This window comes from Bufo bufo, chromosome 5 (genome assembly GCF_905171765.1).
Source record: "Bufo bufo chromosome 5, aBufBuf1.1, whole genome shotgun sequence".
In the NCBI taxonomy this organism is placed as follows: domain Eukaryota; kingdom Metazoa; phylum Chordata; class Amphibia; order Anura; family Bufonidae; genus Bufo; species Bufo bufo.
In genome coordinates, this window is record NC_053393.1 from 350,331,016 (window position 1) to 350,346,820 (window position 15,805).

Sequence of the window (15,805 nt, forward strand, 5' to 3'; positions counted from 1 at the left end):
AATCTGTTGTAAAAGGCTAAAGCGCTATGGGGGACATTTATCATGTGACTTAAAAAGGTTGTGCAGCCAGTAATATTGATGACCTATCCTCTAGATAGGTTATCAATATCTGATCGGTGGGGATCCGACTCCTGGCACCCTCGCCAATCGGCTGTTTGAAGAGGAGGAGGCACAAGTACGAGCACTGCTTCATATGCAAGATTACATTGTGCATTGTACACAGTGTAATGTTAAGGAGAACGTAGCACTCGTACAAACACCGCTTCCTCTATAAAGAGTTGATCAGCGTTGGTGTAGAGAGTCGGACCCCCACAATCAAATATTGATGACTTATCCTTAGGATAGGTTAATATTAATATTACTGGCTGCACAACCCCTTTAAAGAGGACCTGTCACCATAAAACGCAGTGCAATCTGAAAGCACTAGGTTATAGAGCAGGAGAAGCTGAGCAGATGGATATATATTTTTGCAGAAAAAGATTTAGTAAAACTTGTAACTTATACATTTATATCATAGCTTTTTTACTTCCTGTGAACAGCTATCGGCAGAGAGAGAGGGGGTATTCTAGCTATAACAAGATATCCCTTATTCACAGGATAGGGGGTAACAGATCGGTGGGGGTCCTACCGCTAGGAACCGCACCACTGATCATGAGTATGGGGGCCCCGCAGCTTGTGGAGTCCCCCTGAAATGGACAGAGCGGCTGGTTGGAAAAGCGCGTCGCCACTACATTCATTTCTATGGGAGTGCCGTAGATATCTGACCAGCTGCTCCATCCATTTCAGTGGGGCTCCACAGGGTACAGGTCCCCGTTCTCGCAACTCGTGGGGGTCCTAGCAGTAGTTCCCCCTTCCAATCTGATAACTATCCCAATCATGCTGCAGCAGCAGTAACATATGCTAAAATTCATTATTTTGATGAAAACATGAAAGTTACACTTTAAGCTTTAGCCCATAAATTGCCTGCAAATGTTTAAAATCATGACTTATTACATATGGTGGATCAGTTGAAGCTCAATACATGGTCTATAATATCTTAAGAATTTCAGTCAAAGGATAAATCGTACCTGACATGATACATAATATACACAAATGCTCCGGTTGGAAGATAAGAACGTGTGTTTGGAGTTGTATGAGATGGGTTTATCCACTGCATGCCTACACCGGATGTGCGCTTCCATGTACAGTAATAACACTACTAATGAGTCTAGAATTGCAGTTTTATTCTGATTAACAGCATCTTATACATTCATTAAAACATTTCAGGCCAGAAGTACACTTTGTTCAAAGAACCAGTAAACCATAATTGAAACGTTCCAGGTTTTCTTTCATCATTATAAAAAGCCTTGTAGCTACTTTCCTACATATGTTCATACATATATTGTAAGAATTTGTCTTTATAGACCTCAACTTCTTTTCTTTTATAAAGCAGTCAACCTGTTACTTATATGACGAGCATCTTCGTTGCTGCTTATGTCTTGTATAATGTGTCAGAATAATTATTGGCCACATATTAGTTGTAAGTAAGCATAACATTAAGGCACACCAGGAGAGGTCTTACAAGCAGGGTCGTCTATATGCCATATCTCAGATACATTAGCCACAAGACAAAGCATAACAGACTAGGACCGTATACCACGACTAGGCGGCATATCAATCATCAGACAACCACCCATCTCTGTTAACCAAACATATCCAAGCCTCAAAATTGCACTTGGGCCCTAAAGTGCATCTGCTTTGTAGCATTATTGCTCATCCCCATTTTCAGCATCCATTTAGACTTCATCTTCTGCACATACTGCATGTCACGCCCCTGCTGACGACTGCCACCTTTGAGAGGAAAAAATATTTAGAGGATTAGTAAATAAATCTTAGACTATAAAAACGCTGTAACTACTGTGCAATACAAAACAGTCACCAAAATTTCAGATACAGAGCAGATATATCAGGGTTCATGCGTTCGGCAGAAAGCCTATCCGCTGAAACGCGTGAACCCTGACATACCTGCTCTGTATCTGAGAATTTAATGTTGGATCCAATAAAAGTGAGGTTTTAACAGGACATCCTGTGCATGCTGGTGAATATCCTGAGGTGGTGAGCCGACACACACTTTCATTGACTAGTCACCAATACTATTATAAAATCCATGACACTATCCCAAGTGTTACATCTAAGCAGTGGTTTTAAAGGAAATCTGCAGGCTATGAAACCTCCCCCAAACTGGAGTAAGCGAGTCCCATTATGTCACACTCACTCCTTCAATAAAGGTAACTGCTAGTTTGCGGGAGCACAGCATTGGAATGCAAATGAATATGAAGATACAAATGACATAATTAGACTCGGCATCATTTACACTACGCACCACTTGCTGCAGTATTTCGGAGATTACAAATTCCCTTCAACTTAATTCCAGCAGCTTGCCTCAGTAAGCGAAAAATCCCTACTAACCTTCTGGTGTCCATCTTCCGGTCCCCAGCTTGTCTGCTTCCGACACACCATGAGCATGGTCACATGCTCTGCTGCAGCCAATGACTACCTTCCCCAAACTGCAGCATGTCACTACTAAAGCCCGACCATGCCCATGCTGTGCGAGTAGAACACAAGCCGATGAACAGAGGAGAACAAACTGGAGTGGCGGCGAGAGGGTATGTACGAATCTTCCACTTACGGAGGCAGGTTGCTGGAATTAAAGGGAGTCTGTCACCAACTTTCTAGGATTTATACTGCTGCTATTGCATGCATAGACACAAACACATGACAGCAAAGGTACCTTTGTTGTTCTTGTCCGATTTTGTAAAGCTGAGAAACAAAGTTATACAGATATGCAAATACCCTGGTTTGCAAGTGCCCAGGGGTGGCATTCTTGCTGTAAGTGCCCAGGCCCCTCAGTGTTGACCAGTTCTGTCATGCAGTTACGTCATACTCTCCTATTGCCGAGATGCCATATGTGTGCACTTCACCACCAGGCATGCACACTCCAATAACCACTGAGGGCATCAGCATTTTTTACAACAGTGTGCATGCTCAGGACAGGCCATCAATATCTATTCGGCAGGGACCCCACACCCCTGCCGATCAGTGTTCCCAAGTAGCTCTGGCGCCAAAAACACAGCTGTGGACAGAGCTGGCTATTACAGTGTTGCTCCCATTCTGTAGAGCTGCAGTGACCAGCGTCATCCACTGCACAGTGGACAGAGCAGTCCCAGTGCAGACTTCCAGTACCAGAGCTACTTGCCAACAAATGATTGTCAGGATCTGGGGGTGTCAGGCCCCCACTGATGAGATAATGATGGAAAATCCTGACAATGGCAAATATTTGTAACAGTGTGCTGCTTGGCTTTTCTACCCACTGACATGCTGCCTTTAACACCTTGTGGAAACAAATAAATACGGGTGTGTGGATATCAGTGGAAACCAGCAGGCGAGATTGTCCATCAGGTAATACTGTAACTCCTATACTTTATTCGCCATCTTCATTTTTTTAAGTGAATGACAGTACAGGATTCAAAGCCAATTTTAACATGATTTTGTAATAAATGTATTTTTTGTTTTGTATTTTAAATGTTTTCTCAGGCAGCAAATTCTTTGATTCTTATCTGTGAGACATTACAAAATCGGGTTTATTTGAGGTAGCTCTATGTGCAGTTTTGTCACAGCACACTACAGCTACGTGTACATGCACCCGCTCTCTCTCTGTTCTTGTAGCTCAAATCATAGAGTTTTCCTGGAAAAAAGCCCCACTTTTTGGGCTGAGAACACTGATGAGACTGTACACAATGGCAATCTGTCTCTGCGGCAATCTGCAGCAATGTTTAAATTTGTGCTACTTATACTTTTAACCCCTTCCCGACATATGAAGTAATAGTATGTCATGGCGGCAAGTGACTTGCCGCATTTCAAAGTACTATTACATCATGGTGTTCAGGCAGGCACCGGAGTGGTGCGCGCCCAATCACTGCAGGAGCCCGACAGTCCCCGATAGCCGGGCCCCTGCTGTATCCACCTGCATCGCTGTGAAAGATGATGCCAGCGGATTAACTTCTTCTATGCCACGGTCAGCGCTGACCACAGCATAGAAGGGGTTTGCAATAGGTGAGAGAGCCCATCGGGTCCCCGCGCTGCTGTGGCGGTGACCCGATGCGTGACAAGGCACCCCGATGCCATGCACAGGCTGCCCAATGCCTTGCACAGCATCAGGACCTGCCTTCTATGGGGGCCGAGGAGATCCAGCCCCAGTCTGAACTACAGAGTATATTACTCAGTGTGTATTGTACTGTATTGCTACTCAGATGTATTGTAATGCATTGCAGAGGGGATCAGACCCTCAAAAGTTAAAGTCCCAGAGAGGGACAGAAATGAAGTTAAAAACAAACAAAAAAAAAAAGCTAATAAAAAAAAAAAAAGATTTAAAAAAAAGTTACAAGTAAAACAAACAAACAAAAAAAAAACCCCACTATCACTGGGTCCGTAACGACCGGCTCTATAAATATCACATGATCCACTCCGTACAATAAACACCATAAAAAAACCTTACATCACAAAAATTGCAACACCAAACGATGCGTATTTTTAGGGCCCTAATCGCAATCGCACAAAATCCCCATATCGTGCAGCCCTAATCTCAGACAATGGGGGCATATTGCTAGGATATGCCCCCATTGTCTTATATCGAGAACGGAGCCCCGAAAGTGAAGGAGAGCGCACTGCGCATGCGCAGCCGCCCTCTATTCATTTCTATAAGCCGAAAATAGCCGAGCGCTGGCTCGGCTATTGCAGTCTGCTCCATAGAAATACATGGGAGCATGGGACGCACATGCGCAGCACGCTCCCATTCACTTCTATGGGAGAGGCGGGGATTAGCGTTTGGTGGTGGACGGACCCCGGGAATTCTGGGGACCTCCAGCCACAGCGCTCCCCGCTCCGTTCTCGATATAGACAATGGGGGCATATCCTAGTGATATGCCACCATTGTCTAAGATGGGAATACACCTTTAACAAAGTTTGTAAAATCAGTTTTAAGTAACTTGAGGGGTGTAGTTTCTACAATGGGGTCATTTATGGGGGGGTTTCCTCTATGTAGGCACCACAAAGTGACTTCAGACCTAAACTGGTCCTTAAAAAGTGGGTTAAAATTCTAAGCCTTCTAACGTCGTAAAAAAATAAAATCACAGTTACAAAATGATGCCAACATAAAGTAGACATATGGGGAATGTAATAAATATTTTATGAGGTATCGCTTCCTGTTTTAAAAGCAGAGAAATAGAAATTTTGAAAATTGCGAATTTTTCAAAATTTTTGGTAAGTTTCAGATTTTTTCATAAATAAAGGTGAAATATAATGACTCAAATTTATGAAGTCATGAAGTACAATGTGACACGAGAAAACAATCTCAGAATGGCATGGATAAATAAGTGTTCCAAAGCTATTACCACATAAAGTGACGCATGTCAGATTTGCAAAAAATGGCCTGGGCAGGAGAGCGAAAACTGGGTAGAAGGGGTTAATATACAAATTTAGTAGTGTTCATATGTACAGCGCTGCAATAAAGTATTTGCTCCCTTACAGATTTCTTTTGTTTTTGCATATTTGTCACACTTAAATGTTTCAGATTATCAAACAAATTTGAATCTCAAAGATAGCCCGAGTAAATACAAAAATTTATAAATGAAATCATTTTAAAAATTAAGGGAAAAAAGCTATCCCAAAAAACCTGGCTAAATGTGAAAAAGTAATTGCCCCCTTAACCTAATAATCGGTTGTACCACCCTTGGCGAAAACAACTGCAATTCAGCATTTGCGATAACTGCCAATAAGTCTACAAGTTTACAAGTCTATAAGTTACATCTCTGTGGAGGAATTTTGGCCCACTCTTCTTTTCAGAATTGTTTTAATTCAGCCACATTGGAGGGTTTTTGAGCATAAACGGCTTGTTTAAGGTCATACCACAGCATCTCAATAGGATTTAAAAGACCAAGCCAGTCCAAAATCTTCATTTTGTTTGTTTTTCAGCCATTCAGGTGGACTTGCTAGTGTGCTTCAGATCGATGTCCTGCTGCAGAACCCAAGTACACTTCAGCTTAAGGTCACAAACTGATGGCTGGACATGATTCTCCTTGAGGATTTTCTGGTAGAAAGCAGAATTCATGGTTCCATCAATTACAGCAAGTCGTCCAGGTCCTAAAGCAGCCGCAGACCATTATACTACTACCACCACCATCTTTGACTGTCTGTATGATGTTCTTTTTCTGAAATGCTTTACACCAGATATAACGAACTCGTCTCACACCTTCCATAAAGTTCCACTTTTGTCTCGCCAGTCCACAGAATATTTTCCCAAAAGGCTTGGGGATTATCAAGATGTTTTTGGCACATGTGAGCCGGGCCTTTGTGTTCTTATTGGTCAGCAGTGGCTTTTGCCTTGGAACTCCCCCATTGATACCATTTTTGCCCAGTCTCTTTCTTATTGTTGAGTCATGAACAATGACCTTAACTGAGGCCTGCAGTGCTTTAGATGTTGTTCTGGGTTCTTTGGTCATCTCCTGGATGAGCCATTAGTGCGCTTTTGTGGCAATTTTGGTAGGCCGTCCATTCCTGGGAAGGTTCGCCACTTTTTCATGATTTCTCTATTTGTGGATAATGGTTCTACGGAGTCCCAAAGCCTTTGTAACCTTTTGCAGACTGATAGATGTCAATTACTTTCTTTCTCATCTGTTCTTGAATTTCTTCAGATCAGGGCATAATGTGTTGCTTTTTTAGATCCTTTAGCGTACTTCATGTTGTCAGACAGATTCTATTTAAAAGGAGGGTTGTTCTGGTTCAGAGCTGAACCCAGACATATCCTCTTTCTCACCCAGGCAGCCCCCTCTGATATGAGCATCTGAGCAATTCATGTTCCGATTGCTCTCCCTTTCCCCACGCTGAACCATGCAGGATAAGGGCTTTTTCATTAGATCTGGTGACGTACTGGGTCTCTGCTAGGTGGAGGCTTCCGCCTAGCAGTGAGCCTGGTGACGTCGCCAGCACTAATAGGCGTGCTTTAGCGCTGCCCTAGCCTGTAAAAATATAAACAAACAGTCCTTGCTCTGAAATGCCCCAATGCCCCAACGCCTCGCTGCCTGAGTGAAAAAGGGGATATGCCAGAGTTCAGCTCCGAACCCGGGCAAACCCTTTAAGTGATTTCTTGATTCTACAGGGCTGGCAGTAATCAGGCCTGGGTGTGGCTAGTGAAGTTGAGCTCAGCTTTCCAGAAACTATGGTTAATCACAGTTAATTCATGAAGGGGGGGCAATTATATTTTCACATAAGGCAAGGTTGTTTAGGATAGCTTTTTCACCTTAAAAAAATGAAATCATCATTTGAAAACTGCTTTTTATATTCACTCAGGTTATCATAATCAAGCATTTAAGTGTGATAAATGTGCAAAAACAGCACTGTACATAATATTACAATGATACATACCAGTGTCCACATTATTTAAAAGTGTATGGGATTGATATAGATCCCCTCATGTTGTTTGATGCCTGTGTCTTCTCAGTTTATTTATACTGCATTATTGAGAATAATCAGTCAATTATTTATAAGAAACTTACCAGTTCCCCCAGTCCAGCCCAGAGCTTTGTACTGCTGCAAAACCCTGCCGACAGCTCTCTGGTTTTTCGAAACAACCACAGCTCTGGACAAACCAAATTTCTGTTTGTAGTATTTCAACAGTGAGCGATGACCAATCCTGGCACCTGTATGAGAAGCATAGATACTTTCAGGTGAGAAGAACATGAAAAACTGTTAACATTTAATGCTTTCTCTTACATATCACTGGAGAAGCCAGCTGCCAATAGGTAGCCATAATAGCTGATCACATATACAGTGCACTCGGAAAGTGTTCAGACCCTTTCACTTTTTTCACATTATGTTGTGGCCTTGGGCTAAAAAAAATAAAAAAAAAATAAAAAAAATAAATAAATAAAAAAGCCATCAATCTGCACTCAATACGCCATAATGAGGAAGTGAATTTTTTTTCCTCAAATTAATTAAAAAGGAAAAACCTAAATTTTGCACGTACATAAGTATTTAGACACTTGAAATTTAGCTCTGGAGGCCTCCCATTTCTCTTGCTCATCTTTAAGATGACTGGAGAGAATTTGGAAAGACACAGCCCTGTCTACATAAGGTCTCACAGCTGACAATGCCTATCACAGCCAAGCCATTAGGAAAAAAGAACTGCCCGTAGAGCTCAGAGACAGGATTGTCTGGGAGGCACAGATCTGAAAAAGGCTACAAAAAAAAATTCTGCTGCATTGAAAGTTCAGCACCGTGGCCTCCATAATTCTTAAATAGAAGAAGTTTGGAACAACCAGGACTCTTTCTAGAGCTGGCTGCCCAACCAAACTAGGTAATCGGGGGACAAGGGCCTTGGTAAGAGAGGTGACCAAGAAGCTACTGGTCACTAGCCAAGCTCCTGTGTACAGATTGGATCAAGTTCCCGAAGGTCAAGCATCACTGCAGAACGCCACCGATCTGGGCTTTATGGCAGAATGGCCAGAAAGAAGCCTCGCCTCAGTAAAAGGCAAATAAAACTCCACCGGGAGTTTACAAAAAATAAAAATAAAAAGCACCTACAGGACTCTCAAGACTATGAGGAACATGATTATCCTGTCTGATGAAACAAAGATTGAACTTTTTGACCTCAATTCTAAGCATCATGACTGAAAAGAAACCAGGCACTGCCAAAGAACAGGCTTACACTGCTAGGGCTCCGATGGGAACTGCCACTGAGGAGGAGGGGACCCTGTGGCCACTGCCACCAATGATTAATACTGGGGGGCTTGGGCGGGGGGCGCGCACTGCGCCACCAATGTTTTTAATACTGGGGTGGGGGAGCGCACTGCGCCACCAATGATTAATACTAAGGGGCTTGGGTGGGGGAGCGCACTGCGCCACCTGAGGGGTTAACTACTGTAGATCGCAGCTACCTGTCATAGAGGTTAGGAGCCGGATATGCGATTCTGCAGCCAGCTCCCGCCTCCTGTATATGAATTAATGAGAGAGTGCTCTTCATTGGTGGCGCACTCGTTTCCTCTTGTCCTCCCTCCTTTGATTGGTGGCAGCAGCGGCACAGGGGGGAGAGAGACACTGCTTCCTTCTCCCCTGTGCTGCTGAGGGAACACGGATCACGCTGACAGCAGCGCAATCCGTGTTCCCGATTCGTTATCAGAATATCGGCAAAATAGATGCCGATACTGATAACTTTCAAAAATCCTGAATATCGGCCGATAATATCGGTAAAACCGATAATCGGTCGATCCCTAGTGGCAACATCATGCTATAAGGCTGCCTTTCAGTGAGTGAGAAAGGGAGACTGGTCAGAGTTGAGGGAAACCTGAATGGAATAAAGTACAGAGATATTCTTAATGAAAACCTGAACCAGAGTTCTCTGGACCTCAGACTGGGGAGAAGGTTTACCTTCCAACAAGACAATGACCCTAGGCACACAGCCAAGACAACATAGGAGTGGCTTAGTAACAACTCTGAATATCCTTGATTGGCTCAGCCTGAGCCATGATGAGAACCCATTCAATTATTTGTGGAGAGAGATGAAAATGGCTTTCCACCGATGGCTCCATCCAATCTGACAGAGTTTGAGAGTTAGTGAGAAAATCCTCAAATCCAGATGTGTAGACCTTGTAGTATTATACCCAGGAAGACTGGAGGCTGTAACCGCTGCCAAAGGTGCTTCAACTAAGTACTAAGAAAAGGGTCTGAAAAATTAAGTCAATGCAAGATTTTAGAGAGAGATGTGAGGGCTGATTTGTATTTACTTTTGTAACTGCTTTTAATGGAGAAAAACTTAAATTTAATGGATTTTACCAATACCGGTGGATGGAAAATCTCTTATATTTATCGCTGTGGGAGTGCAGTCCTGCACCATCTGTGCCCTGGAGGTCCGAGCAGAAGCTGGCGTTTGTTATTATACAATGCAAGATTTTAGTTTTGTTCTGTTGAAATGAATTAGCAAAGATTTAGAACGTTCTGTTTCAATATGGAAGATTGAGAGCAGAATGATGGGGAAAATTTAGAATGTTTTTTTATTATTAGCACAAGGCCGCAGCATAACAAAATAAGAAAAAAGTGGAAGGGTCTGAAGACTTTTTAAATGCAGTGTGCGCCCCTTATTATATTACCTACATCAACAAAACCAATACTGACTACAATGTCAAGACAAAATGTATGTGCCAAGAGGTGTCAGGAAGGCCAGACATTACAAATATAGAGCTAAAGATGGCCATTTACTTTAGATAGCTGTCCAGTGAACACATAGCTTGTTACTGTTTTAGTTATTTTTCCCAATGATACCCTTATATACATGCAAGCTCAGCTTGGCAGAGCTTCCATGTTCTCAACGGGGAGAGGTAAGTGTCTGACAGTGACTAATGTCCCATGGGAACAAAGAATCCGTTAGGTTGAAACTCAACATACCAAATCCCTCATTTTCCCTGGCATTTGCTGTCGGTAGGCCCAAATACACATCAGTTGGCTGGCCAGTCCCACTGAAATCAGAAGGTTCAGCCAAGATTCACCTAATGTGTATAGTTTTAGATTCTTTAGATCAGGCTGTCTTCAAACTACGACTACTTCTATCTATCCACACCTTGGCAGATATGCCACACTGCAGTTCTCGTACTGAAGGTCAAATAGTAGTTCAAGCAAAGTAACATCTAATTCAGAATGCCCACACCTCTGGGGTGATCGTTAAATGGTGACATTGCTGTGCCTACAGAGTACAGGTATGGCCTTCTTTACCTTTCCTCTTGACCTAGGATGACTGGTGCAAGATGAAAAAAGAAAAAACTTTTATGTTATGCTGTCAGGGGTTGCAAGTAATCTAAGGACATCTCAAGTCAAGAAGAAAGGTTAGCAAGGGCACATCTGTAGTCATGGTTGTGGCAGCGGCCATGCCAACCCACCAGACACGTGCCCCTAAAACATTACACATTTGTATCCTCCATGGTTTCATAAGGTAAAGCACCACATCCAAGTGGCATGAGAGTCCTGAGATGCACTGCAGCCACCATGACATCTGCACATCCTTTGCCTTCAGTGAAATCTCTATATCTTACAGTAGCGCATGAGTGGAAAACTCCATCCTTCTCTTTTTACTGGTTTCAGTGCATAACGATCTTCTGACGTGACAACACTTTGCTGTGCTATAACTAGCCCCACTTACAGCATATAAGGTTCCTGACATATTAACACACTGTGGTAGAGTAGTGCTAGTAATAACTGTGCTGAGAGAGCCGCTCAGACTGCAGAGGACTTTTACATTCCGCTTTTCATATCCTTTAGCAGATCAATATACTAATCTCCAGCAGGGATAATACCAAGCCTCAAAGAAAGACAGCAAGACACTTAAAGGGCAACCAAGCCTAAAGAGGACGGCTTACAGAAAGAGATGATAATATCATACACGCACATGGATGTAAATAGATCCGGGGGACTTCAGAATGGATAAAGTAGGACTGATATACCATAGAAGTCCATAGAAAGTGCATAGAGGTTAAAGTGCTGTGCTATTGCCTTATACTTCTCAGTTCAGTTCTCATGTGGACTTGCTTTCAGAGATGGACTATCTGGACTGATAAGTATATGACAATAGCACAGCACTTTTTTGTCTATGGCACCATATTTCTATTGAATATTAGTTTTAAGCATGTATGTTGCAAGTTATGGATTGAAGGAGATATGAAATGAAATTCAAGACTGATAGTGGCCATGTCGTTGGGTGTATTGTGGACTGGGAGAGGCCTGGGACACTGTGGACTGACCGATGAAGCTTCTCCTCCCACTAAAGTGGCTGATAACTGGGAGCAACAGCCTGCTTTTCTGTAATACAAGATTCTTCACAAGGTAGTTGTATCCAGACCAGCATGTAACTGCTTGCTGGGATTTATCATTGCTCTTCTTGGTTTTCGTGCCATTTCCCCACACGCAGGCTTTATTCAACCTGAAATCAATACCTAATGCTACAGCGCTGCTAAAATTAACCCTGCATTATTTCCTCCTGCTAATTTTAAATCAATAGATGCAGCTTTTAAAAAACCTTTTAGAAACTAGTCAGTCCATTCCCTTGCTCGACTCTACACTAAGCAGGGCACAAATACAAGGGAAGGCAATATCTAAAGCGCCAGTCCTCAAATTCTCACCACAATTAGTTTATGGCAGATTAATACTATTCATGTTTTTATTATGTTGTGTGCAGTTATTTGTATCTTTATGTTCCTCAAGTAAAGGGATTGTGTCACTTCAGCGAATAGCATTTATCATGTAGAGAAAGTTAACACAAGGCACTTACTAATGTATTGTGATTCTCCATATTGCCTCCTTTGTTCGCTGGATTTATTTTTCCATCACATTATATTTTGCTCGTTTCCATGGTTACAGACTACTCCGCAATCCATCAGTGGTGGTCGTGCTTGCACACTACAGGAAAAAGTGCTAGCCTCTCTAGTGGCCGGGACCATGGGAGCTCACATAGGCTGGTGCTTTTTCCTATTCTTATATTGTGCAAGTACGACCACCACTGATGGATTGCAGGGTGGTCATAACCATGTAAGCAGTGTCTAATTTGATGGAAAAATGAATCTAGCCAGCAAAGGAAGCAATATGGATAATAACAATACATTAGAAAGTGGCTTGTATTAACCTTCTCTACATGATAAATGCCACTTACTAAAATGAGACAACCCCCTTAATTACACGTGTGTTTAATACTCAGCTAATATACTATATACAGGAATAAGCTAACATACAATATCACAGCAACTGGAGCTTAGCGGGCAGGGGTGTCTTACCGCACCAGATGCTCAGGTCAAAGTGCAAAATTCAAAAACAGCAGCACAAGCCATGGCATCCTCAGACTACTGAAACATACTCAAGGTGCAAGCGATATAGCATCCTGAAGGACTGGACCCACCTCATATTATAGGAAAGGATTGCATCAATCTAAAATTAGGGGGCAAAATCCTCGCTTAATTCACATGAATGGCAACATCTTGACTCTGTCATGCCAGGTTTGAGAAACACCCAGGACAGGAGTGAAACACCGCCATTGTTCATGTGAAGAAACGTGAATTTTCACTGATTTGGAGTCCTGCAATCACGAAAGATGTCAGGTCAGGCACGTGATGAAAGGTGTAGGTCTAGATCACCGTCTTTACCAGAATTACCAATTCAGTATGACTGCATAAGACACACCTAGGTTTTAGGGGAGGACAATAGGAAAAAAATATTTTTCATTAGACCTCAGATAAGATCAGCAATCAGACCCCCAATGTTAATAAGACCTCAGATCAGACCCCAATGTGAATGACCCCCAATCAGACCTCAGATAAGAGCCCACAACTCCAGAACATTGATTGGAAGGGCGCACTCCTCGTGTGACCATACCCCTTGAACAGAGAGATTTTCCAACACTCCCCCCCAACCCTTGAGGCTTGCGTCCGTTGTTAACACCTTCCAATGGAGAGGGAGGAATGAGCAACCCGGCGTCAACACCGAAGAGACCATCCACGATCTGAGGGCCCGGCGCACTGGGGCAAGGAGACGCATTGGCCGGGGAGCGATCCCAGCTGGACAAAATGGCTCGCTGAAGCGTTCTGGTATGGAATTGAGCATAGGGAACTGCTTCGAAGGCAGAGACCATGTGCCCCAGAGCCTGCATGCATTGACAAATGGAAACCGGAGCTGGCCGCAACAAGGGGAGAATCTGAAGACTGAGAGCGGATAGTTTTTCCAGAGGCAAGAACACCTTGGCCTGACAAGTGTTCAGTACCATGCCCAGATAAGTCAACCGCCGCGATGGATAAAGACAAGATTTCTGCCTGTTCAGGATCCATCCAAAACGCTCCAGGGTGTCTAGAACAATGTTCAAGCTGTCCGCCGGAACGATGGACCCTTCACCAGGATGTCGTCTAAGTAAGGGATTGCCACGATCCCCCTGGCATGGAGCAGGGCCATGACTGCGGACAGAACCTTCGTAAAGACCCTGGGAGCCGTGGCCAGGCAGAACGGGAGGCCTACAAACTGGTAGTGAAATGGAGCCACTGCGAACCAGAGAAACCTCTGATGACTGACGCATATGGTCACGTGAAGATAACCGTCCTTGATGTCTATCAAGAACAGGTACTCCCCCGGTTCCATGGACGCAATGATCGACCTCAGTGACTCCATCCGAAATCTGCGGACGCAAAGAAAACGATTGAGCGCCTTGAGGTCCAGAACGGGACCTACCGTCCCCTCTTTTTTGGGAACCAGAAAGAGATTGGAGTAAAACCCCTGAAAACTGTCTTGCACAGGAACCGGAACAATCACACCTTGCAGTAGCAGCGTGCGAATTGGCAGAAAAAAAAAGAATCTGTGGCTAGGGGAGAGGCCGGAGATGACCGAAAAAAACGGGACGGAGAGGAGGACTTGAAATCCAGCTTGTAGCCCTCTGCAATGACCTCCCTCACCCACGCATCCGAGACGTGAGGCAGCCAAACATGTCGAAACACATGAAGCCGGCCACCCACCCGAACGGAGGGCTCCGGGAGCCGCCTGTCATGCAGCGGAGTTCTTAGTGTTAAAGGACTTGGAGCCCTGTTGACGGGAACGCCAGGCAGAGCGCAGCTTGAAGGAAGGTTTGCTCTTCTGACCCGTGGCAGACTTGTCGGACGCCCTCTTTGGGGCTGGAAAAAGTCAGAAAGGGATGAAAAAAGGCTTCCGCTTTTTTAACCTATTAGACTACCTGTTCTGTGGTAAATGGGTGCTTTTGCCACCTGTAGAGTCCAAAATGATCTCATCCAAAAAGTCTGCCGCCGGTAAAGGGGAGAGCAATCAGGGTCCGCTTTGAAGAATTATCTGCCACCCAGCAGGAGAGCCATAGGGTACGGCGAATAACCACCAACAGGGCTGACGAGCGAGCCATAAACCTGGCCACGTCCAACAGATGCTTCACAAATATATGCACTGGCATGCGAGAGCTGCAGGGCCACATCTGCAAGTTCCCCCGAGGGGACTCCCGAGTCGAGACCCTGACATAAATTACTTGCCCACCATCCCATAGCCTTGCTCACCCATGTAGAGGCAAACACCGGCTGCAGCGCTATGCCCACTGCTTCAAAGGCAGATTTTGTAAATGCTTCCAGCTTCTAATCTTTTATATCAGAAAGAGAAGCCCCATCCGCCATTGGCAAGATAGTATGTTTAGCCAAGCGGGGAAACTGGCGGTTCCACTATAGGTGGAGCTGACCATTTCTTAGTCAAATCCTCTGGAAAAGGATAAAGGACGTTCAAGCGTTTTGGCAACATGAAATGTCTATCAGGGAAATTCCACTCCTTGGAGAGAGAGGAATCAAACTCCTGGTCGCTGGGGAAACAGTTGTGCAAATGACGGGACTTACTAAAGGAAACACCCGCGCTGGCAGATGATGGAGCTGGATTCTCAACCTGCAACCTCTCAATAACTACCGTAATTAAATTGTCCACCTTGGAGGACAGTTTGGACGACTGACACTCCGGTGAGACAACATCCTCATCTGACCATCTCTCCTCAGAACATGCCTCTTCAACTGAGGACACGTCGAAGTGAGACTCTCTAGTAAGAGGAGGAGAGGCCGAGGAAACGGGAGACACAGACACCCTTTTGGGGGAGGATGTTCTGGCCCGTTTTGTGGGACGACCGCGTTGGGCACGCGTCCCGCGATCCCCAGAGTTGGACCGGTCAGAGGACTGCCTTGCCGATAAACGCCCCAATATATCCACAATAGCTTTG

The 15,805-nt window shown here is 44.2% G+C and overlaps 1 protein-coding gene across 2 annotated transcripts in view; it reads right to left on the reverse strand.

The window, feature by feature from the left end:
* Positions 1–1,202: 1,202 nt before the first annotated feature.
* Positions 1,203–15,805, reverse strand: part of ZNF622 (zinc finger protein 622) — a 35,287-nt gene continuing 20,684 nt past the window's right edge. For both annotated transcript variants that reach the window (XM_040432791.1, XM_040432792.1), the window contains exons 6-7: positions 7,590–7,733; positions 1,203–1,830 (exon numbers count right to left, since the gene is read on the reverse strand). In XM_040432791.1, coding sequence (XP_040288725.1) covers positions 1,703–1,830; positions 7,590–7,733 — 272 coding nt within the window. In that variant the 3' untranslated portion in view covers positions 1,203–1,702. The remainder of the gene's footprint in view (positions 1,831–7,589; positions 7,734–15,805) is intronic.